Source organism: Pollicipes pollicipes, unplaced genomic scaffold, assembly GCF_011947565.3.
Source record: "Pollicipes pollicipes isolate AB1234 unplaced genomic scaffold, Ppol_2.1 Scaffold_4002;HRSCAF=4701_pilon_pilon_pilon, whole genome shotgun sequence".
NCBI classification, from domain to species: domain Eukaryota; kingdom Metazoa; phylum Arthropoda; class Thecostraca; order Pollicipedomorpha; family Pollicipedidae; genus Pollicipes; species Pollicipes pollicipes.
Window position 1 is genome coordinate 28950908 of NW_023596420.1, and position 23294 is coordinate 28974201.

Genomic DNA, 23294 nt, shown 5'->3' on the forward strand with positions numbered 1-23294 from the left:
AAAAACATTCTGGGTTAAGTTGCGTCAGTAAGCAGGCTGCTACCAGTAAACGTTGACCTCGTTCAGAAATGAAAAATGGGTTTTTTAAAGTATGTTTTGTTCTTAATTTTGCTCCCCGTCTCTTTTACATCAAATACTCTTTTATTCCTCTGTCTATATTATTTAAAAGGTAAATGACGATTAGCGTGGTTTATGAATTTTTTTTATTTAGTGGTCACTACCTGAAACCCACATTTGCGCAATATGTGCGTCGTAGGCGTCGAGGAATCCCTCTACGCAACGGCACGTACTCGCTCCTCGCGCAACGCGTTCTCTGCGCTGGTAGATGCCTGTGCTGACGTCTGGATAGGTGTCCTTGGTCCATTTTTGCCGTGATATATACGTTTTCCTCTTTGTGGTAATTTCGTTGTGGGTAGACAGCAGCCCGCCTGGCTTGGTCGCGACCCCACGGTTTTTGGACGTCTCCGTAGTATGTCTCAGCAAAGAGGCAGAGATCAGAGCTATATCGTGAAGACATTTAGAAATCCTAATGCAGCTCAGTTTTATGGTAAGTTTTGTCACATGGATTCAGCTTATTTATGCACTCTCTGAATGCATTGGAAGGAACTGTAGTGGGAATAGTGTTGAAGCACAATGGGAAAAAGTAGATTTCATGAAGTCCCAAAAACTTGAGTTTGCTAGTGTCACAAATAACATTCTTTGCTCCAAGCTTGTTGGTAGTAGATATGTTGAATTTATTTTGAGACCACAATTACTCTTTGTCTCTTCTACATCAACCATGTCAGTTTTCAAAATTTGTCCGCCGCACTGTATGCACATGTATGTAAGCTGATTGGGGGGGTTATGTGCATTTAACCCAGTCCAGGCCAAATTTGGCTGAAGTTTCCAAATCTTGTGTGAATAATGATTGATGAGCATTATTGCCCACAATTACCTCTAAAACATCATAATTCTGAACACACAAGCTATCTATTTACCAAAATTGGTGGGGATTGTGCAACAAACTCCAAGCCAAGCTCTGAATAAGCTAGGATGAATGGCTGCATACACTTTAATTTCTTGCTGAAATGGTGCTGCTATGTCAAACATTAGCAATATATGTATTTCTCCAGTTATGCCCAATAAGCTTATTACTTGATCTAGTTAGATGAAGGTACTGCTCAAGTTGAAGTATAGCATATCAATTGAAAGCAATGAGCACCCATATATATTTGCTTGTAAATCACTGCTGATGAATGATGTACTCTGAGACCAAAAAATACATACTTTGCAGCAAGGAAATAACAGATTTACCTACTTGTTGACAGACTGTCCTGTGGATGATGCTCATTTCATCCACTCCACCTAATACATGCATTGCATTGGTATGCTGAACCTGGCTCTCTGGAAGTCAGACTCAGTCCAGGTTAAGTAGGGCTGAATTTTTAAATTAGTAGTGCTCAGAAAGTGTTTTAGTATTATTTTTAGGGTGACTTTGTAGCATCATAATTATTTGAAACATCAGCTCTTTACGCACTGAAATAGGTTGTAACCAGATGCCAAACTCGAGTGTTGAGATTTATGGCATACATACTCTGAAATCTCACTGGAATGTCTGCTATGCCAGGCATGTTCTGTGTAACATCTTTTCCTTGCCCTCTATGTGTCAATGTATGCTAATGAGCTCAAACCAAGCTGTAAGCCTGCTAGCAGAACCTGCCCCTGAAGTGTTTATAACTGGTTGTGGGCCACCTTATTCTTATGGCTTTTTTACCCTTTATACAGCTCTCTACTTAAGTGGCACAGTAGCCCTGGTCATCAAGTGAGATGTGTGATATTCTTCTAGATATAAAAAATGTCTTGCACATCCTATGCAAATTTTGGAGATGGATTGGTTGATTGCATAGATGTTTGATTTTTTTTTAATTGTTTGGTTTTGTTTTTTGCAAGGTGAATGATGAAACCTTGCTACTCTGTGGTTAACGTCATGGTGCCTATGGTATGAAGTATAATGCTATATGGATGATTTTTTTGTTTTGAGATAGTTTGTTTTCATCTTGTGAGAAGGGGTAGGAGTTGAATTCTTGTCACAAGTCCAGTGATATTGGAGGCAATGTTCCATGTTTGAAGATTTGAAGCAAGCATCAGATATGCTGAACATAGCTCATTTATAACTATTGTACACTTCACCATGAAAAAACTGGTCTAGACAGCACCATTTCTTTGTTCAGTAAATATGCCACTTAATATGCAGTTGTTTGATGACATTGTATCTCACCAAAGATTGCTTGATAGCCAGTTGATGGCTGTTTTATCTGGAAATCATGCTCATAGCTGCCAGATATGAACAACTTGACACTTTGGTTTTCTTGGTCTTGATCACTGTATGACTGGAGGAATGTCAGGATTTCATAAGGTTATTATGACTTCATGTATGCCTTGGTGACTTTAAAATAGTCTCCTTGATACAGTCTGCACATCTTTGTGGGTATGTGGCTTCGAAACTGGAGGGGTTTTGGTCTAAAGAAGGGCAGGGCCGTGAACTATACCAAATGATCTTCAAAATAGCTATCTCAGTTCAAAACCCCGTACAGATGTGGAACACTCCCTTTAAGGGGAATGTTTCACATCTGAAGATAGTGAAGTGAGCATCAGATATGATGAATTAAGCTCATTAGTAGCTATTGGTATAATTTAAATGGAAAAAACTGCTCTAGATGACACATTTTTCTGTTTAGTAAATGTGCTGGTTAAGACGACATTGTTTGATTATCCACCCCCACACTACTCCACCCCACACCACGGGCCACGTCACGCCGCAGTGGACGTGTGGCCGCCGGGGCACCGCTGACGGCGCTCGCGCGCGCTGCCCCTGTGCCGCAGAGCATGACGACCGGTCGTCGCGCGGCACGCGCCACCGGCAGGCCAACTTCAAGGCGCGCGGCAAGTTCCTGCGCGGCCGCGGCCGCTTCCAGCCCAGCCTGGATGACGACGCCGAAATGGGCGGCCGCCGGCCGTACGTGTGAGCGTCGGCGGACGGGGAGCGGGTGGGGAGGGCGCGAGGCCGCGTACCCAGGTTGTCGATAATGTATGTCCGTGGCCTCCGGGAGGCAGCCGGGCGGGCCTTCATCTTGACACCATCGCCCAGGTGGGCGGCGTCACGCCGCTCAGGGATGGCACGCTGGTTGTCTGCCACTGGAGCGATACTGAAACTGCTGGTTGCTTTTTACTTTGGCTTTGCTTAGATGTTTACACTTATGCATATGGATATCTCAGATTTTGTGTTGGCAGTGTATTTCATTAGCTGTTGGCATAGTGGAAGTGTGACATTTTGAATGTGGAAACGTGACTGCCTGCCTCTGACAGTAATGTTTTCCCTGGCAAGATAGCTTACTACTATTATAGCAAGGAGTACTTGTTAAAGTAGGCTATGGGAGTAGCATTGCAAACTGTATTCATCGCTCTTTGACGTTGATTTGCTGAAGCATAACACTAACTAGTCTGGTGCGTCTCTTGGCTGACGGCAAATCGGACTGCAAGCCACGGCTGGTAACAGCGTTCGGTGCGCTGTGGCGGGTGGAGGCAGGCGCTCAGGCGCGGCGGCGCCGCCCGGCGGCCTGCCGTCTGACGTCGGCTGGCGCTCCGTGCTGCAGGCAGTTCGGCGAGGAGCGGCGGCGCGGCATGAGGGGCCGAGGCCGCCCGCGCGGGCCTCACCGCGGCGGCCGCGGTGGCGCCGGCCCGCCCTACAACAGCCACAGGCCGCCCAACGCGGCGCTCGGCAGCTGGTTCAAAGTGATCGTGAGTGACGTCACCTTCCGAGGGATCCGATTGACCTTTTGAAAGCCCAACGCGCTGCTTCCGGGGGGCTTTGTGATGCGTTTCTCAATGTAAGCTTCGTCGGGGCCTTCGGGCCAAGGCGGCAGTGTAGTGTAACTGGGAGTGAGCACTTCCGCAACTTGTACACGTGGGGAAACGACGGCGTTGTGGAGAGACGTTCGTCACTGTCGTGTTGATAATACTGTTGTGGTGCGCATTGGCCATGAACGAGGAAAATTCGTTGGTGGGCCTTGATAGGGCTGGTTGATGGCAGATGGTCTGCCACGTAGGGCGTGTCACTCCCTACCCTGTGACGTGCGCAGGACTTCCCTGGCCCAGCGGCCTCTGAGTCGGTCCGCCGCAGTGACGTGTTCCCCGTGCCCCCATCCGCCAGATAAGGTACGGCCAGACGTACGGCAAAGAGTTCGTGGTCAACTCCCTGAATGAGAACCTCTCGGAGCCGTTCCTGCCCATCGGGGTAAGCAGGCCCGCCGAGGCTCGGGCCGGCGCGCCGCCGTGGCGGCCGGCGGCGGCGTCTCGCGCCGGAAGGGGCGTAGCTCGTGGCGTTGGAGCCCCGTGATGTCACAGCTTTGTGGTCCGGTGGTTCTGGGCGGGCGGCAGGCCCGGCGCTTGGGAGGCTGGTGAGAACGCGGTTTGATACGCGCGCTCAGTTTGTACGAGGTGGATGACGGTCTCGGTTCTCGGGTAAATATGGGCTATCACTCGAACGTCGCCTGGTCGGTTTTCCTTCGGGTCGAAATCGTTCATTATCAGAAACAGTGAGCAAAAAAGTGCAGTGCGAATTAATATTTAGATATTGTGTTCTGTCAATGTATTTTTTCCAAGTAGCGAACGTAGGCAAACTGCGGGAAATCATATGAGAAGAGCGTTGTCATTGGAGGTATGTTATGCTATGATGACGCCTTGCAGTCGGTCATTATTGCTCGTGTTTTCGGCCGTGTACATAACTGCCGTGGTTACAGTACACCAAGGAGTCGAACCAGAAAGATGTCCACTTTTTCGTGGAGAACAAGATGATGGCAGACGCCTTGCTGGCGTTGGATCAGCGAATACAGACGCCCAATGGCTTTAAAATGAGAATAATCGTGAGTGTGAACTCCTGTGTTGTCGTGTGTTCGGTTCCCATTGTAAAAGGCTGCATGTCTCGAGTATCCATGGAGATGGTTGTGAGCGTCGCTCTCTCTTTATGTGGTGGTTTTCGTATGAAGTAGCCCTGTGTGGTGTTATTGGTAATACTTTGACCACTCAGAGGCAGGAGGGCCCATGTTATCAGAAGACTTCAGGCCTGTTTTGTCTGCGCATCGTCATCTACGTATGTTTCGTTTCGGGTGTAATGTCTGTTTTGCTACCGGCCGGTTTTGTGTGCCAATCTGCCCCCCCCCCCCCCTGCGATATCGGCGATGCCGTGACCAGCGGAGGGTGCGGCGGCCGCCCTGACCCCTGCTGCCGCTCGCAGACGAAGCGCTCCGAGCCGCCGATGCTGACCGTGGACGACGGCGTGAAGACGGAGCTGCAGCAGGCACTCAGCAACCGCTACACACCGGCCAACCGCACACTGAACCTAGGCCAGTTCCACGCCGACCCCTGTGAGTGTCCGGTGGCCTCCGTAGCCCGGGCGGGGCTCAGTGGCGCTCGGGCTGACACGTCACCGTCCGGGGTGGACTGGCGCGCACCGTCCGGGGTGGGCTGGCGCGCGCCGTCCGGGGTGGGCTGGCGCGCGCCGTCCGGGGCGAGGTTGGCACGCATGACCGGAGGTGGCGGCCTTAGGGTCCGTCGCCACGGACGCCTCGGCTGGCGTCGCTCCGCAAGGCGGCGGAGGACGGGCTGGTGGGACCGGGAGCGACCCCAGCTGGTGACGGGCTGCCGGGACCCTGCCGTCAGATATCCGGGGCAAGGGCCTGTACCTGCCGCTGTCGCGGCAAAACGTGGTCTCCGCCGTCATCGACATCATCGTCGCCAACATCCCCGAGGTCATGGGCATCAACCTGTCCAAGAACAAGCTGACCAGCCTGGTGCCCTTCAAGCCGCTGAAGAACTCCTGCGCCGACCTTAAGGCGCTGGACCTCAGTCACAACTTGGTGAGTCAGTGTGCTGCCGCGTTTGTTTGGCCGGCGAGCTTAAGCCGCCGCCTGCGACCCTTGCGCCAGCCGCGCATGGGCTCCATTGCGGTACATTGGGCTCCATGCGATCTCGTCTTATTGGGGTGGCATTTGCACAGGTCCTGACCCCAATGCATGTGCCACCATATCACTCGACTTGTGCGCTTTTCCAGGATTCCTGTCGTGTGCGTATATGTATCTCGTGCTTGTTGTCCGACGCGTGTATGTGGTGTACGCACTGCGCTTTTCGATCCGAAATGATTGTCCGTCACCCGTCCGGAATTCCCGGTGTATGTGACCGGTGCACGTTTAAGCCACCTCTTTTTGGAGAAAGATAACCTCGTTTGCAATATTGTTTTATCATTCCCTTACCCCTTGTTACGGGAGGACATGACTTGCCCCGTTTGCGTGTGGTGGAATACGTTGGTTAGCGTACTAGAAGAAGCGCCTGGTTTTCCGGTGGTCAATACCCCTGACCTGCAACTTGACAAGGAGAGGTGCATTGTGCGCGCGCTGCGCAGCTGTTGAGTTCGATGAAGGTCATTGGATGAGACCGCCAGGCGCGAAGATGGTCTGTTGGATGATTTTCACCCGCCCGCGGCTATCTTCGAAACAAGCCGTGATTATTGCTTAGCATAGACCCTGGTCCCGAAGACATCCCGCCAAAACTTTGACAGCGGTAACAAAACCCGACCGAAAATTGCACCATTGAAGCGGCTGAAGATTGAATTTGTGTGGTGTGAGTAGTTTTTACCTTTCTTACAGTGTTTATTTTATATTTGTTGTATTTTGATCGGCGCCGAACGGTGCCCTCCTCGCGACAGATAGGAGTCGACGGCAGTGTCAGTAGTGACGGCGTACGGCCGTACCCTGGTCCCCTCTGATACACCGGCGGCGGTCAGTAGCTGTCGGTGCTTCGCAAGGGGACGACACAATCATCGGCCAGCTCGGGTGGTGCCCGGGTGCTCTCGCTAGGACCCGGGCCGCCCCGCGTCGGCCACACCTGCGGCCGCCGTGGCTATCTTATCGATGAGCAAGGCAGTCTCAGTAGGCGATGGACAAAGTCGAGCATCGGGTGCTATCGGGCTGGCCGGCAACCCCTTGCGCTGCAGTTGCGATATGTTTTTACCTCATTCTGGAGTGTACGACGCAAGCGTCTGTACGTGCATGAGCGCAAGGACGCTCGGACCTGGTGACAGGGTCGAATGTTTGACTTGCACCTGTTGCGGCTCAAGCTGATGCTGCGTGGGGGAACCCGATGTGGCGTGGCGCACTGGCGACAAGAGCTGCACGGCGGGCCGACGAAGGACGGGTGGGCAGATGTTCTTTGGGATGTTGGGAAGTGAAAGACAGTGATCATGGGAACCTGTGAGACAGGCCGCCGGCATGATGCAGCCGCTGAGCCGCGGGTCGGTCCGTCTCATTTGCCCCTGGCTTTTGGGGACCAGCTTCCCTCTATGGCGCATTAATGTTGTTTGCGCTCACTTTGTAGGCGCGGCGAGTGCCTGTACAATGGGCCTTGGTTCGGCGCATGCTTTTCATCCGCAGCACAAATGAGATTATGCTTTTTCGCATAGCACTACCTGTGCGTATTGATCTGCTGCGAAACCTGGGGTAAGTGCAGATTCACACGCCTCGCCTGCCCGAAGGGAATTGAATATTCATGCTTAATGCTTGAGTTGGTAGGGTGCAGCTTCAGGAGCAAGGTCTCGGCGTTATGCATTCGTCTGCGATGCGATTGACCTTGTGCGTTAGCTTCATGGACGAGCGTGGCTTTGCGGCTCCACAGCCCCAGCTGGCCGTGTGTGGGCCTCCCCGGCCTGCCCGGCTGCACCGCACAAAGCTGTGGTGAGGCATAGCGTTTAGCGGGTACCTCCTTGTATAATGAAGGTGGGATGTCGTGGGAATAATGGGTCCCGACGCAGAATGCCGAGAAGCCAGGAGGTCAAGGTGTTGGCATATCAAATATTGTCTTACGTTTTGAATTGGCATCGTTGCTGCTGAGATGTTACCGCGTAGCGATATCAACATATAATGGCAAAGGGCGTAACCAATCCTCCGCCTTTGGCTGGCTTGAGTAATCAAATGCGTCGATAAATAAAGCAATGTGCTTTGTCCCGTCTGATACACTAGCAGTGGCCTGCAGCTGCTGGTGCTTCGCAACGGGACGACATAAGTGCCTGCCGGCGAAACCCATGTTCGAGCCCGTTTTTGTAACGTTCTCGGCCGTCGTTTTTGGGCTACAGTTACTGAGAGCTGTGCTCCGTATCAATCATCAGGTGGGCAAGACGCATAATAGCTCCCTCGAGCAAGCCGAACTGTCTTCCCCCTCCCCCTTCTAGTAGGTGGCATTGTCCATAAATGTTTAGACTTCAATTTTTGGCTGTATAAGCCGGCCGATGAATTTTCAGGTGGTGACATATTCGTTCCGCTCTCTCTGGTTGTGCGAGCTCGTTTCCTTACATACTTTTCCGGTACTGGTATTGTCCTCATCAGTTGTTTCTGGAGCGTTGTCTCCTCACGTTTTCGTACTTGTGGTTGTCTCCTCACGTTTTCGTACTTGTGGTTGTCTCCTCACGTTTTCGTACTTGTGGTTGTCTCCTCACGGTTTCGTACTTGTGGTTGTCTCCTCACGGTTTCGTACTTGTGGTTGTCTCCTCACGGTTTCGTACTTGTGGTTGTCTCCTCACGGTTTCGTACTTGTGGTTGTCTCCTCACGGTTTCGTACTTGTGGTTGTCTCCTCACGGTTTCGTACTTGTGGTTATCTCCTCACGGTTTCGTACTTGTGGTTGTCTCCTCACGGTTTCGTACTTGTGGTTGTCTCCTCACGGTTTCGTACTTGTGGTTGTCTCCTCACGGTTTCGTACTTGTGGCTGCAATACGGTCCAGAAGTATGCAGAGGTGTCTGTTTTAGTGTGGTATTGATCATTATTACTTTGTGTGATTTTCTGTTAGGTTAGGAAATGGGTACGCAGCATGCGTCGTCGCGTCACCTTATGAAGTGCTGGCGACCACAGTGTTCAATTTCCGGCTCAAAGCGAGGACACCCAGAAATCAAACTGAGACCTCCCACGTGGAGATCCGCGCGTTACCAACGGAGCCTCATGTTTCATTCGCGTTTACGGATCTGGCTCTCTTTGGTCGAAGCAGTCGTCAGTCAATGACACAGAAATATTCCCTGGAGCGGTGCAGTGGCGAGGCCAGCAGCTGGAACCCGTCAGCTGTACCCTTGTCCCCTCTGATACAGCGGCGATGGTCTATAATCGCCGCTGCTTCGCAAGGGGACTACACAAACGTCTGCTGTTGTGGACAATGCTCTGGTCCGCGCTTTTCGGCTGGGCATCGTCCGTGGCAGCTACAGTAAGTGGTATCTGCATGTGCTGTGCCATCAACCACTGTCGTCAATAGTCAAGAGTATGCCAGAATCGGTGCCTTGGAAACATGGCGTACCGTTCTCAGTTGGTTGAAGGGGTCCGTGGATGAGTGAAGCCTCTGTGGGACTGAGCTTCGGGAAATTTTGCCCCCAGTTGTGTCAAAAGGGTGATCTGGTCCTCCCAAAATTGGTGAAAGCGTATCTGTGGCATCTTTCTGATAAACGCCTCATCAGGTCAGATCTGCCCCCCCCCCCCCGCCCCCTCCCCAGGCCTCACACATTTTCGGGCGTAGTTAAGGTCTGTGCACAATACCATGGTGTTACGTACCAGTCCGGTCCGTGGGAACGGACTATTCCATGCGAGTACAGCGGCGCGCGGTGTGTAACAAGGTCAGGGACCGTCATCAGGTCACCAAACGTCTAGCTTCTTTTAAGTACAAGCTGGTTATCCACAGAGGCGTCTAGTTTTCCTATTAAACAATTTTGCCGGGGTGCCGGGATGCTGCCTCGGCAATACGGTCTGGAATTCACTCTCCATGTCCAACTGCTGGCTGTGACGTGTGGCCGTATGCAGTCCTGGACGGACCGTGCACGCCGTGTCATGCCTGGTCCCCTCTGATACACCGGCGGCGGTCAGTAGTCGCCGGTGCTTCGCAAGGGGACGACACAAATGCCTGCCGGCCGTGGACCCCGCTCGGGTCGGCGCCGCGCCACCCTCACCGGTCCATGTCGGCTACAGTTACCGGGCTGGGCCTTGGAAGGCCTCAGGGTCCGCGCTGCTGCCACCCCCATGTATGCCCCGTCATCTGCGCTCTGTTATGTAAACATCTGCACGAACAGTGACGGCCTCCTCGGAACGTGTGCCGTCGCGACCTGCCCTTCAGACGTGGTCGGTGGTCTGGCCGGCGCGAAGTTTGCATTCGTTCGGTATTTGTGCGCATCTGTGCGCATTTTGACGTGCTGTTCCAGCGTGCCGATTGGCGCCGCCTGGTGTGCTGGAACAGCGCGTCAAAGGTCACAGTTAAGAAATCCAGTCTCCGGTCAATCCCGGTTGCTTCGGCATTGGTTCGTTAGCGTGCCAATATGTCGTGATAGATCCACTATGTCATCGTCCAGTTAAGTGCTGTCATCTGTCCATTTTCGCGCGGACATGCCTGGCAGTGGTTCACCCGTGGCATGGACCGCCGTACTCTGACCTGGACCGATGTATGGGTGGTCGTGTCCTGCTGCTGCTGTGGAATGTGTGACGTCACGTCCTGTCCTGTCGTGCTGTGTGACCGCCGTGTCCTGCCCCGGTGCCGTATACCGTGCCGGGGTAGCGGTCCGCCGCTCCGGCGTGGTGGCGGACCGCTACCCCGGCACGACGTCGGACCACCGCCCCGGCGCGGTGGCGGACCGCTGCTCGGGTGCGGTGTGTCCGCCGGGTCCGCTGACGCCACTGCCCGGTCCGCCACAGATGGGCACCGTGGGCCTGCTCGACTCGCTGTCGGGGATGCCGCTGGTCGAACTCAACCTGGACGGCAACAAACTGTGCGACGGCTTCACGGAGAAGGCCGACTACATCAGGTACGCCGGCGCGGCCGACCCTCTGGGCGGCGGCGGCCGGCGGGGGGGGGGGGGGACGGCACCGGACCCCGCTGGCCGCGTGCCGCGCGTGTCGGTCGTCGCCGGGATGACGCAGTCGGCTCCATCAGAGCTGACTGGGCGGCCGGTGCGGGGGAGCGGTCAACCTGTGACGGGTCCTGGCGCTGCAGCGGGCCGAGCTCGCGATGCATGTGCCGCGCGCGGCTCACCGGCACCCCGAAGGGTAGGGAGCGTCGCGGGCGGGCCGGGGGCGGGTGGTGTCTGGCTCGCCGTGTCTGACGCTGGCGATAACCCGTGCCGTCCGAGTCTGACCGCAGGATTCCACAACCGAAGCGCCTCTGTTCCTCAGCGCCGTGCGGAAGCGCTTCCCCAAGATCGTCCTGCTGGTAAGACCCCGCGGAGGTCGGCCGCGGTGATGGCCGGGATCTGGGTTGTGCGCATGCGCTCGACACGGGCTTTTGTGTGCTGTCGCGGCGGGCGCGCGGCTTGTCAAAAGATACGCGAAGTCTTGGTGTCGAGTCCATCGGCACTTTCCTCCAACTAAAATGCGTCATATTTGTTGGCATATGTCCGTATGGTTTGTGGTTACCGTCTGGGGCTGACGGTTCCGTTGCCACCAAGTTGTTTATGTCGTCACCGCTCCCTCCGGCAGCCATGTTCATTTGTGCCAGGCTTCCAATCTGACGATTGCACTACTGCCGGATGGTGCTCGTCGCACCCCTGCCTGTACTAACTGTCCCCGTCTCCTATTTGGCCTCGCCGGAGGCGGCACACCGGTCAGCCGACGCTGAGACGGTGAGCGCCCCGGCGTCGCGCGCGCCCCACCCCACCGCCGCCCCCGCTGGCTGGCTGCGTGTGTGACCCGGCGTGACCCGGCGCTCGGCCGCAGGACAACGTGGAGCTGCCCCCGCCGATCGAGTTTGACGTGGAGGACGACAGCGTGGCGGCCAAGAAGTTGCCCGAGTCGAAGAGCTCGTTCTTCTGCGGCTCTCAACCGCGCGGTGAGTACTGGCCGCCGGGGCGGAGCGCGGCGCCAGGAGCCTTCTGAAGCCGAGGCTGGGCCAGCGACCGGGGCGCCGCGCCTGTTCGGCTGCGGCTGCCGACCCCTGGCTGCTGCCTACCGGCTGCTGTCGTGGCTCGGCTGGTGTCGGTCTGGTTTAGCTGTGGTCTGTTTTTTGGGTGCCGTCAGCGGCGGCTGCCGAACCCCGGCTACTGCCTACCGACTGCTGTCGTGGGCTAGCTGGTGTCGGTGTGTTTTTAGCTGTGGCCGGTTCTCTGATTGCCGCGAGCTGTTTGTCTGTGCTTGGTAGGGATTCAGTTTTAGCTGTGTCGGTCCTACGTGTGCTTGATTTTATTGTTTATTTGTTTATTTATTTATTGGCACGTAGCCAACCTGTGGTCGGCTCCGTGCACGCCCTGTAGTGGTTGTGCTGATGTATCAGTGAGAGACTGAAACACGATGAGAACCGCCACGGTGAGACCGAGCAGTGAGAGTGTTTAGTTTGTGTGTGTATGTGTGGACGGAGACCGCGCCCCGTGTGCCATTGTCCTCGTGCCTGGTGCGCCTCTGGCCGCCCCGACGTCTAACTGCATTGTCCGCCCCCATGCCGCAGACATCGCGCTCATGTTCCTGAAGCAGTACTTCGACGTGTTCGACGCTGACAAGCGGGACGCCCTGATGGACGCGTACCACGAGCGGTGCCGCTTCAGCCTCAGCGTGTCGCTGCCGCCGCGCAACAGCTCCGACAGGTGCCAGGGGAGGGCGGGTCGCCCGCTGGCTGTGACCGGGCGGCGCGGGGCGAGGGCAGTGTCCGACGGGCCACGGCGCGCGGCACGCCAGATGGTCATGTGGACGCGGGGGGTGGGCGGGGGCGAGACAAGCCTTTGGCGCGCGATGCGACGCCCGGCGCAAGCGTCACATGAGAGCTCAGGAAGTTAATTTGTGTTCATTTGCGTTGCGTTCGTTTTGTCCGGTTCAGCCCGTCGCTGCGAATGCCTTTCGCTGCACTCGGATGCCATGCGCGGATGCGTCGGGTGGAATCGCCAGCCTGTTGTGGTCCGCTGACGCCGATTCCTGGCAGGCTGCACACCTGGATGTCGGACAGCCGGAACCTGCAGCGCACGGCGCGCGAACGGCAGGCGGCACTGCTGCGCTCCGGCAAGCTGGAGGTGCTCGGCGCGCTGGCCCGCCTGCCCAAGACGCAGCACGACTCCAACTCGTTCACCGTCGACGTGCCCGTGGCGAACGTGAGTGACGGAGCTCGGGCTGCGGCGGCCGGGGTAGCGGCGCGGCTGGAAGCCGTCCTGTGCCGGCCGGCGTTGGGCTGCGCAGGGCTGCGGCGACTCTGTCGGACTGCTGGTGTGGACGGTCCTCCCAGTCGCTGCCGTCGGCTGTCGGCCGTGGCAGCTGTCGTGAACCCCCGGCGGCTACCTGGCGCTGACGGCGGTCGCGCCCCGCTGCTGCGTGCCCCGAGACCACTGTCCGCCGGTAGTGACCGGTCCGTCACGTGGTGACGACGCGTCTGCCCAGCTTTCCGCCGGGACGGTCCCTGCGGGAGGGGAGGGGGCGGGGGAGAGTACACTTCACGCTTCGCCTTCCCGCTGCGGGTCATGAATGCATACAGCACCGGCGCGAACGGAAGTAGCTGAGCGGCAGATGAGCCGCGGGGCGCAGCGTCGCTCGTCTGACCAGCCGCTCGCGGCCGCAGGAGCGTCTGATGCAGATCAGTGTGTGCGGCGTGCTGAAGGAGCGCGAGGAGCGGCACACGCCCGTGCGCGCCTTCTCGCGCGTGTTCGTCATCGTGCCGCACGGCCAGGGGTTCTGCGTCATCAACGAGATGCTGGTCGTCACGCCGGCCACCACGGAGCAGATCAAGGTGGGGGCGGACCGCCACGCGGTGGCGCAGCGGGATGGAGCACTCTGGGCCGCTGGTGCGCACTGCTGAACTAGGTTGGAGGGTGGGGAGGAGTGTGGTACGAGTGCAGAGAGGCAAACCGGGCTGGGTGTTCTGAATGTGTTTCGTCGTCATTTTTCGTTCACTGCTAGGCACGGTCCCGTACTTTCTGTATTAGGCGACGCGGATCCGAATCAAAGGCGTCCCCAATCCCCGTCGTTTTGATGAAGGAAGTCTTCGCAGAGCAGCAGCAAGTACGGGTGGTCCTCGAAACCTCGATGCATTTGCGCACCATGGCGTGCTGCAGTCGCGACACGCCCACGTGACTCACCGCAGCGCCTCTCCCCACCGCAGGCGGCGTTCAAGCCGTCGGCGCCGACGCCGTCGCCGTCGCCGATCCCGCACGTGCAGGCGGTGCCGGGCGCGGCGACCGGGGTCGGGGCGCCGGCCGCCGCCGCGCCGATCACCGACGACGTGCGCCGTCGCATGGCCGAGCAGCTGACCGCCGTCTCCGGCATGAACGTCGCCTGGTCCGTCAAGTGAGTGTTATCGGCGGCGGCGCAGGAGGAGCGGCGTCGGTCGGGCGTCGGGCGAGCATCGGATCCGGTCCCGCCAGGCCGGCCGGGCTCCGGCGCCGGTTCCGACGGCCTCGTCAGACGAACGGACCGCGCGGTCAGGGCGGGCCTGTGTGTCGCCCGCTGCAGGGTGTGAGGGGAGCGGGAAGGGTCGGATTCCCGTCAGCGAGTCAGTCTGATTTCTCAGCAGCCATTGCCAGCTCTGCAGGCTGCGGCCGGCAGCGGGTGCGGCCCCGGTAGCATGCGCTACCCTCGCCTGTCCACTGACGCCGTCCGCCCTCTCGCACCGCAGGTGCCTCGAGGAGAATGCCTACAACTACGAGCGCGCCGTCCAGGTGTTCGCCCAGCTGAAGCAGGAGAACAAGGTGCCGCCCGAAGCGTTCCTGCCCGCCTGAGCGGCGCGGGCCGTGCCGAGACCGTGGCGTCGGGGTCCTCCGCCGGGTCCGCCGCGTGGTCTGCTGTGACGCCTGCGGACCCTGGACCTACTGCGTGGCCGTGTCAGGGTCCGCCGTGCGACCACCAGACCCAGCTGTGAGCCTCGGGCCGCCGCTGGACACCGAGGCTTTCTGCTGGTGCTGGCCGGTTCGCCGGGCGTTACGGGGTGCCGCTTATCCGCCGACGTCTTCCTCGCTGATGAGACCGGCCGGTCGGCAGGGAACTGGAGCGAGCCCCGAGAAGCGGCTGTCAAGTGCCTGTGACTATTTGTCCGGAGGAGGACCGCGCGCGGGAAGAGGGAAGTGTGGAAGGGTGGGCACGTCGAGGGAGCGGGTGGGATAGGGAGGAACGTAGAGATTTGAAGTGTGGTGAACGGACCTTGTGGCCCAATAGCTGCACTCTGGTGCAGAGCGGGCTATCTGTTGGCGTGTTTTATGTGAACTGCGTGTAGGGTGACTGGCATGGTAGTTTTCGTTGCAGTAGCTTTTAGCGTAAGTATTGTGCCTGTTGCGTTTTAATCTACTTTTGGTGGCATGCCTTTCAGTTCACACCCGTTCGGTACGTCTCCCGGTGCCTGTACATTTGTACATTGTTCGTGGACGGAGGCGCTCCACGTTTGAAAGTTCGCATTTCGCCGCGCGTGCACGCGACTGTCTGTGCCCCAAGCCGTCAGCCGCTGCGGGGACTCTCGGCCACTAAATTGCCGCGCGGCCGGCTCTGGTGCGCGCTGGCGCCGTCGGCGCTGCCGCGGTCCGTCCATGGTCCCTGGACTCCGAGACTGGGGCAGCCGCGAGGGCCGGCCAGAGGGGCGGCCGGTCCGGGCTGGGCCGGACGGAGGGGGCCGGCCCGCCCGACAGACGGCAGAGGCCGGCGGAGGAGCACCGGCAGCCGGGCCGCTGAGAGCGGGCGCCGCCGGGCGCGAGGCTGGCCCGGCGGACGCGCCGCTGCGGCCGGTGCTGGGCCGGGCTACGGCAGCTGGGCAGCCTGTACGGCGGGAGGCCGGCTGACAGGCGGCGCCACCGCCGCCGCCGGCTTGCTGAGGGACGGAAGCGGTGCGCCGACATGTCGGACGCTAAACTGGGGACGGACACCCGGTAATGCGTCTGTCGGCTCGACGGCACAGACATTCGCAGGCACGCGCGGCTCGTGTTTGATGCGTTGTGTGTGGGTGTAGGTGAAGGGGGGGGGGGGGGGTAGCCATGTGTGTGTGCGGTTTGATTTGTCCGCCTACCACCGGTGATAGGCACGCACCTGGTGTGGCGCGTGTCTGGCCACTGCCACGCCCTCCGGACGGAATAATTGTGGCCTTGGTGACCAGCTTGCTGGCCGCAGACCCCCGTGTGGCCGACGCCAACAAAGCGGTCACGCCGCCCACCGCCGGCTCGCCGTCGCGCCACGGCATTCGCTGCGGCCGCCGCGGGTCAGCGGCGGTGCCGACTCGACCCGCTGCCGACTCTCGGTCCTTGAGGCATCACACTAACGCGACAGGACGAGATCCGGGGCTCGCCTCGTGTTACGATTGCCGTGCCGTGAGATTTCACGACTTTCGAAATCGAAATTACCAAATCTGATCCCGGCCTGCATTGCCCGCCGGTTGAGCCGGTCGACGTGACTGTGGGCAGGTGCAGGGGGGAGGGGGAGCGGAGGACGCTCAAACGTCCTGGCCGTGTGAGCCCGGCGGGTGTATCACATTCCTGCCAGAGACGGGCTGGGCCGCCGTGCTCACGAACTGGTGCTCGGCCCTAGGCTGCGCGATGGTGTGGAGCACATTTCCGTGTGTAAGGACAGTCGTGCTTATTACTTTAGCATTTCATGACTGGCTTGCGACCGCTTACACTTCGGGTTTTTTCTTGAATGATCTTGTATTTGTGGGCGAAAACAAAGTTTCTGTGTTAATGTATTGGGGGGAGGGGTTATCGTCTCAGTATGTATGGGCTCCTGTTCAGACAAAAATGAAATCGATACTGCTTTGAGCATTTTGTGTCGGCCGCTGTAACAGCCAACTACAATTACTACAACTACAACAACTACAGCTGTCCGCATGTATGAAAATGTTTCACCAGTGGTTCGGGACCCTGGGAGTCTCGACCCGGACAATGTACTTTGAAACGGTGCGTGAAACAGACCTCGTGTTTCCCTGAGCAAGGCGCCGACCGGTCAGCTCCGCTTCGGTGGCGTGCGGCGCAGCTGACCGACCTGCCTGGGGGATGGGGGAGCGGTCTAGCAGCCCGCTTCGCCTTCGGCGATGGCCTGCCGCAGCAGCGCCGTATACTCGTACTGCGCTAGCCGCTGCTCCTCCTCCACGCGCTGCATCTCGGCCAGCTCCAGGTCCAGCTGCTCCTGCGTGAAGTGTCGGAAGCGCAGCAGCCACTGCGCCAGGAACTGGATCGGGTCGCTGGGCCTCTTGCGGCACACCTGTGGCGGGCGGGCGCGGCCGGTCAGGCGACGAATGGGAGCGTGGGTTTGGGTGTCGCGGGCGCCTGCCACGCCCGCTCTGGGCGTGAGGTCGGTTTTCCGCACGAGGACGGCACGCGCGCACTCGTCCGCGTCTCCGCCGCGTCAGGCAGCGCTCATCGCGCGTCGTACACGCAAGTCAGCACTCCGTAGCTGATCGGTGATGGGAGCTATGCTGGGGCCAGGACTGAGAACGTGGTTCTACTGACCTCTGCTAGGCCGCACGTCAGAGCAGTCCCGAGCTTCTCACGCAGGTAGCGCGACTCGTCTCCCAGAACGGAGGCTGATTCTAGTGGCATCCTCAAGAACTAAAGTCGACAGACAATCCGGCGTTTGGCGTGGATGGTGCGGCTGTTCAGCACGTTTCAGCGGGCCGCCGTGGCACGAAACAGATAAAAGCACCGTTATCGCGTTCTCTTGGTTGAGGCGAAGAAACTATGGATTGAAATATATTCCAAGGCTGGGTGCCAATACTGAGTGGGATGTATGTAACTAGCAACTGTGGCTTTCTAGACAGGCCTGGTTTGAGTAAACATCACCGTTTCATGTAAGTCTGGCGCAATTCGCTCAATAGTTCAGAAGGATTCGCGCACCGTCCCAACGTTCACTGGTGATAAGTTCGATCAGTCACAAAAGTGAATCGGCTGTATAATGTTCACTGCGTTTGATCCGTTCTGCTTTAGTTGAATGGTACTTGAAATTTCGTCGGTGTCACGTTGTGTTCAGTAAGAGAACTCGCGTGTGGCAGAAAAATTTGAAGAGTGGAAAGGCTTAGATGGCCATGGCTCCTCTGCCAGCATCCGGCTGCTGCCCTGCTAAACTAGCCCAGATTTCTGGGTTTAGATGTTTGCATCCTGCTCCCTATGACGTTCCGTCCACACTGACGTTGGCCCGAATGACATTCATGCAATTACCGGATGTGATACTGTTCGGCTGTTCCGTGTGCGCGGATCGCAGCAGCCGTGTCCGCCAGCAGCAACATGCCGTTCCTCTCCCATTACGACCGCAAACGCTCTGGTGTCCTCGGAATGTTGTCGCCCAGCCGAACATGGGCCCTTGAGCCCGGCAGCGCGATGCCATCCAGTGGACACGCGTATAGGCGAGGTCAAGCATTCAAGGCGAGAGATCACGCATGGTTCTCAGTCTGAGGATAAACTCTTCTATGTGTGGAGAAGTGTCTTTAAACGCCTGTTGACATCAATTCGTGCGTGTACAACGGTCTGGGCGTATATTCCACCAGTGCTATTTTGAGATTGATGATAGGAACGGATTAGTATTTACAGCGCCGCGAGCTGATGCTGGAATCTGGTGGTGGAACTAAAAGACTGCATGAATAATCTCTATATTCCTGTTGTAACTATCAGTCTGTCAGGGGACATCCTAAAACCTCTGGGTGAAACCGTAATCTCAGGCTGATCTATTGATGGTACAAATTGCTTCTGAAACACTTTCGGAAGCATTATTTAACGTCAGCCGTTCACGCGCACCCGGCGCCCACCGCTTGACGTAATTTGCAGCGGCCAACGCCGTTCGGTTTTACGGAGACTGCATCCAGCTCTTGCTGTTCTTGCTCCTAAGATGCAAGTGCGCAGGTTCAAAACCTGTTCGTAGTTTGTTGCGTTGATCGAGCCTGCAAAAGAGTGGACATCCGCAATCGAACGTGGATTAGCTCTGTCATTTTAGACCAAGTTTTGATCCACCCTTGAACACTTATGAGACCGCTGACCTTTTTCCGGGAGGTGGGCCCGTCCGTATATGGAACAATAGGAACTATACTATCGTTCTCGGCAGAGGACTGGTGACTATTTCGTCCCACCGCGGATTGCCTACCGGCTGCTATCCTGGCAGCACAGGGTAGGGTCCCCCGGTCAATCATGAGGCCCTTAATAGAGGTATACAACATACCTTAGACCCCTTTCTGACGTGAGAGGTCCTCTGACCCGGACAGCTGGCCCCGGATCAACGCACGAGCCCTCATTGACGCAGGAAAGTTCATTGTCGTCGTAGGTAGTCCAATAATTGGCACCAGTTCCACCAGTCCCAGTTCCAGTTCCAGTTTCATTTAGTTCCAGTTTGGCTTAACGGTTTTTTTTTGTTGAAATAGGATAGACGGTATCCCGTTCGGCACTGGGGCCCTGACTGACACAGGGCCCTTCCATTGTCTCATTGTGGACTCCATCACACGTTCTCACCTAATATTTTATTGTTAGAGGGTCTCGACCAACGCAAGAGGCCAAGGGCGCAGTCACAGCCATGGCAATGGGGGGGGGGGGGGCACAGGGTTGACAGAGGGCCCCTGACAGTGAAAGCCCCCCCCCCCCAAAAAAAATCGCCGGACATGACCCATTTGCTATTAAGGACATGTTTTTCTTACACACACACGCACGCACGCACGCACGCACGCACGCACGCACGCACGCACCGCGCAGCGTCGGTTTCCCAGACGCGCAGTGGTTAATGCAGGCGCGTGAACCACTACACCATCGGCGTCCGGCGCGCAGAACGTTCAAATGTTTCGATGGTGTTTGTTTCAAGCTCGCTTCTGCAAAATGATGAACCTTGTCAGGGAAACACGGGATAGTCTTGCGCTTTTTGGACCTATTTCGACCCACTACATTCAGTACTAATGAGACAGACCTTTTTCCGGTTAAGGGTCTCGATTGAGCACAACACTACGGGACAGACTGTTGTTTCTGATCAAGAGCTGGAGGGCCATTTTGCCCCAGTGGTGGAAAGTGTCTTTCGGAAGTTTTTTTGTCTCCATTTCCAGTGTCTTTTCCAAAAAGCGTCACCGACGAAATTTGGAACCGTCTAAGTGGTGACCAGGATCCACATATTTCAGGAAGCATTGCAATGGAACTCTAACTACGATAAACCACAAAAACAAAGACAAAATAAATGAAATGCGGCACAGCCACCGAACATTCTCGTTTCGGGAGTTCATTTGCAGCAAAGTATCGTTTACTGGCCATCAAACCCTGAATGATGGCTGAGACTAGACTAATAAAATCATCTTATAAAGACATAGTTGACATAACCAACCTAGAGGCGTTTAGTTTCCTTTCCATTTGAGAGGACGGGGTTTGTGCCTTCGAACCATTTATGAAAGCTCCTATTGTTGGGTAGCATTTTCATCCATTATGTTTTACTACTCATAACTTTTGGGTCTACTGATCAAAGTGCATTTCGGAGGAAGGCACGGCAATTTTTTCTTCTGCACCCTCCTCCCCCTCCCTCTCTTACCCCTACGTATTTAGAAAAACTGCATCCCTGTAGCCTTACCTTGCTCGATAAAATGGCTCTACAAGAGCCTGGAGACAACATTACTTTTGGTTTTGTCACGCCATCGTACAATCAGCTGGAAGCGTTGGCAGCCTTCACTATGGGCATAATCGCTACCGGTGCAGAACTCGCCCTTCGCAACATGATCCCAACTATTTAGATCAAAACCCACGCAATTTTGTATCAACGGATGCAAACAACATATTTAGAAACCCCTAACATCTTCATTTATGCAATATGACGAGAATTAAAGCGTTTCATCTCACGCGTGTCCACCCATCAGCACGCTAACTCTGAGGTGCAACAGGTAATGTGAGAGGTCTACACCAGCGATACTCGGCCTCCTGTCTCAAAGCCGCTGTTCCTCTCAGCAGCAGGAAGCCCCAGATGAATCTTTGACGTGTGTCGCTCCAAAGTCCTCTGTTTATCGCTGCAGGTACAGCTCAGGTGTCCACAAACAACAATCCTTCTCGATCAGCAGGGTGTTCTAACGCTGTTGCGTTAAATGCTATTACTAAAAAACTGACGATTAGCTACGTTCTTCTTGCCAGTGAGCTCTCCTCACGACATGAACACGGCCAACAGCATCTCACAGCCTTGCATTGAACCCGCTGCGTTACCGTGCGGCGAGCACTCGCGCGCCATCTGTCTCACATGGCTTTGTGGGCCAATGCAAGGCCTCTGTTTTCCTCGACGGGCCTAAAGTCACTTCTGAGGCGGGGGGGGGGGGGGGTTTCTTCCGGCATAAGGCCGGGCAAGGATTACGTTAAACTGGCTTACGCTGTCCGGCGCAAAGCAAGGGAGGGGTTATTTTGAAGTGACGTTAGGTTAACCCGGCTCATTTTTGTCCAACAGGGTCATAGCGAGTAAAGCAGACCGCAGCAAAAGATATACTTATTTCATCACGACGCAACACGCATTCAGTACGCTTGAACGACAAGTGAGCTTCCCCACCCGCCCTTCCGCCAGACTTCTCGGGTGACGCGAGTCCTGTGTATGGTGTCCGCGTCAGCGGTGTTAGCGGCGGCATTACCTCAGCTGACCTGTCGGCGACGTGTGCGATGGATGGATGCCGAGCCGCTTCATCACAGCAACGGGGAGAGCAGTCCCGGGCTCCGCCGCCCGGCACGATTTTGTAGTGCTGTGTGATGTTATTGAGTCCTGGAAAGTTCTCACTAAGAAAACCAGGACTCCTAGCCAATAGGGAAGACCCTGCAACTTTACCAAATCATGCAGGAAAACCCGTTATTTAAATGAAATCATCTAATCCTGTACTGTGTAGAAACTCAAAGAGTAGAACTAGCAAATCGGGATAACAATCACCGTGGAGAGAATGGAGGTTGAATGGAAGCCGACTGGCATTGGCGTAATTGATGAGCGGTTGCCTTGATCGTTGATATACCGGACACACGAGGAGGAAATGATTGATGGTGAATGGGATGTCGCAGCGATGACAAGCGGAGGGGAGTGTGCTCGAAAAGATGGTAGTGGATGATTTTGGCGTGACCGATACGCAGTCTGGCGGCACTTACCTGAGGCGACTAACTTGATTAATTATCGGCTAGTGCTGAAAGTGATGAGCGTGTTGATCCCATTCGGATTGGAGGAATAGACGAAAATGTGAACTGATGACTTCAAGAATACCAGAAACGGGATAATGAAGATGGTTATGTTCCGGAAACATGGGAGTTTGTTTTGCTTCCTCGTCAGTAGCGTTGTGTCCACGAATATTTACGTGTCGAGGTATCCAGAGGAATATTACGTGAGTTTGTTGAGGAAGGGAGCAGAGCGTTCGTCGTGTGCATTTTAGAATTGGGTGGGATGAATTATGCAGAGTGATGAGAGCTTGTAACTACGGATGAGAATCGGTGCATATGACTATCCTTTGTATGATACCTTGCTTAATATGGAGTAGAGCTGCCAGAATTGCTGTTAGTTCAGCCGTATACACAGTATTGTAATTTGACGGCGGTTTGATTTGTGGTTATTATGATGCTCGAAGACATCCCCTGTGCGGCCATCGCGTCGGGAGCCGTCGATATGAAGGTGTGCTGGTCATGTTCTCCTTTGAACTCAGCAAACAGTGCATGCACTTCGGTTTCTGATACGTTTCGTTTTTTATGTTAAAACAGAAAGATGACGTTAGGTATAGGGTCGTCTCAAAAGGGTCGAGGACTGGGAGTTGGGCTGCACGGGATGTCCGAGAGATAAGCGTTCGCTGCGCTCGAATAACGCGAGTGCTGTGTCCTCAGAGCAAGCGAGAAGGACCTTCCCCAATATGGGGGGGGGGGGGGGGGCTACACGATGCGGAGTAAGTACCCCGTCAGACTAACATATGGAGCCCAGTCGGAGCACGGGGCTCCCTGAGCAAAGGAAAATAACCCAAGACCAGTGTACGGGAGTTAATGCCTCCGATCGAGAGCGCCCGGGCAGGTAAATAGAAAAGGCCTAGACAGGACTCGAGGGTCCTCCGCAAATGGGCTCACAGTGAATGGGCTCTATATCGATGTAAGGGGTCCCTGAGCATCGGGTGCCCCGATGCGTTTCTTAACATTGGCTCCAGCAACAGCACGGGGCCCTCCGAGCCAGTGGAAAGTACCCGATACCAACGTGGAGGGTCTCTGAACAACCGTGTGTACCCCGTCGCCTGAGACCCCGGCTATAGCGCATATATGCATATATATATATATATATATATATATATATATATATATATATATATACATATATATATATATATGTATATATTTAACCATTCGAGCGAATATGAGGAGTCCGTGG

At 55.9% G+C, this 23294-nt stretch overlaps 2 protein-coding genes across 2 annotated transcripts; one reads left to right on the forward strand and one right to left on the reverse strand.

Moving 5' to 3' along the window:
• Positions 1-281: 281 nt before the first annotated feature.
• On the forward strand, positions 282-14737 carry LOC119094343 (nuclear RNA export factor 1). Its single transcript, XM_037217411.1, has 16 exons — positions 282-547; positions 2863-3001; positions 3633-3777; positions 4190-4273; positions 4779-4901; positions 5273-5402; positions 5698-5894; positions 10746-10855; positions 11223-11259; positions 11763-11874; positions 12487-12622; positions 12955-13120; positions 13582-13749; positions 14122-14154; positions 14185-14306; positions 14635-14737. The coding sequence occupies exons 1-16, from the start codon at positions 472-474 to the stop codon at positions 14735-14737; spliced, it is 1881 nt and encodes a 626-aa protein (XP_037073306.1). The 5' UTR covers positions 282-471.
• Positions 14738-15964: 1227 nt separating this feature from the next.
• On the reverse strand, positions 15965-17895 carry LOC119093098 (DPY30 domain-containing protein 1). The gene is made up of 2 exons (XM_037215990.1): positions 17441-17895; positions 15965-17192 (listed from the first exon to the last, which is right to left on the reverse strand). The coding sequence occupies exons 1-2, from the start codon at positions 17528-17530 to the stop codon at positions 16998-17000; spliced, it is 285 nt and encodes a 94-aa protein (XP_037071885.1). The 5' UTR covers positions 17531-17895; the 3' UTR covers positions 15965-16997.
• Positions 17896-23294: the final 5399 nt, after the last annotated feature.

Bases quoted from the DNA above. Each gene is read 5' to 3' on its own strand.
- LOC119094343 (XM_037217411.1), top strand. From the start codon at position 472: ATGTCTCAGCAAAGAGGCAGAGATCAGAGCTATATCGTGAAGACATTT. The intron at 4,274-4,778 runs GTAAGCAGGCCC...CCGTGGTTACAG, and splicing joins AGCCGTTCCTGCCCATCGGG to TACACCAAGGAGTCGAACCA. The intron at 14,155-14,184 runs CCGTCGCCGATC...GTGCAGGCGGTG, and splicing joins CGTCGGCGCCGACGCCGTCG to CCGGGCGCGGCGACCGGGGT.
- LOC119093098 (XM_037215990.1), bottom strand. From the start codon at position 17,530: ATGCCACTAGAATCAGCCTCCGTTCTGGGAGACGAGTCGCGCTACCTG. The intron at 17,193-17,440 runs GTCAGTAGAACC...CGCCCGCCACAG, and splicing joins TGACGTGCGGCCTAGCAGAG to GTGTGCCGCAAGAGGCCCAG.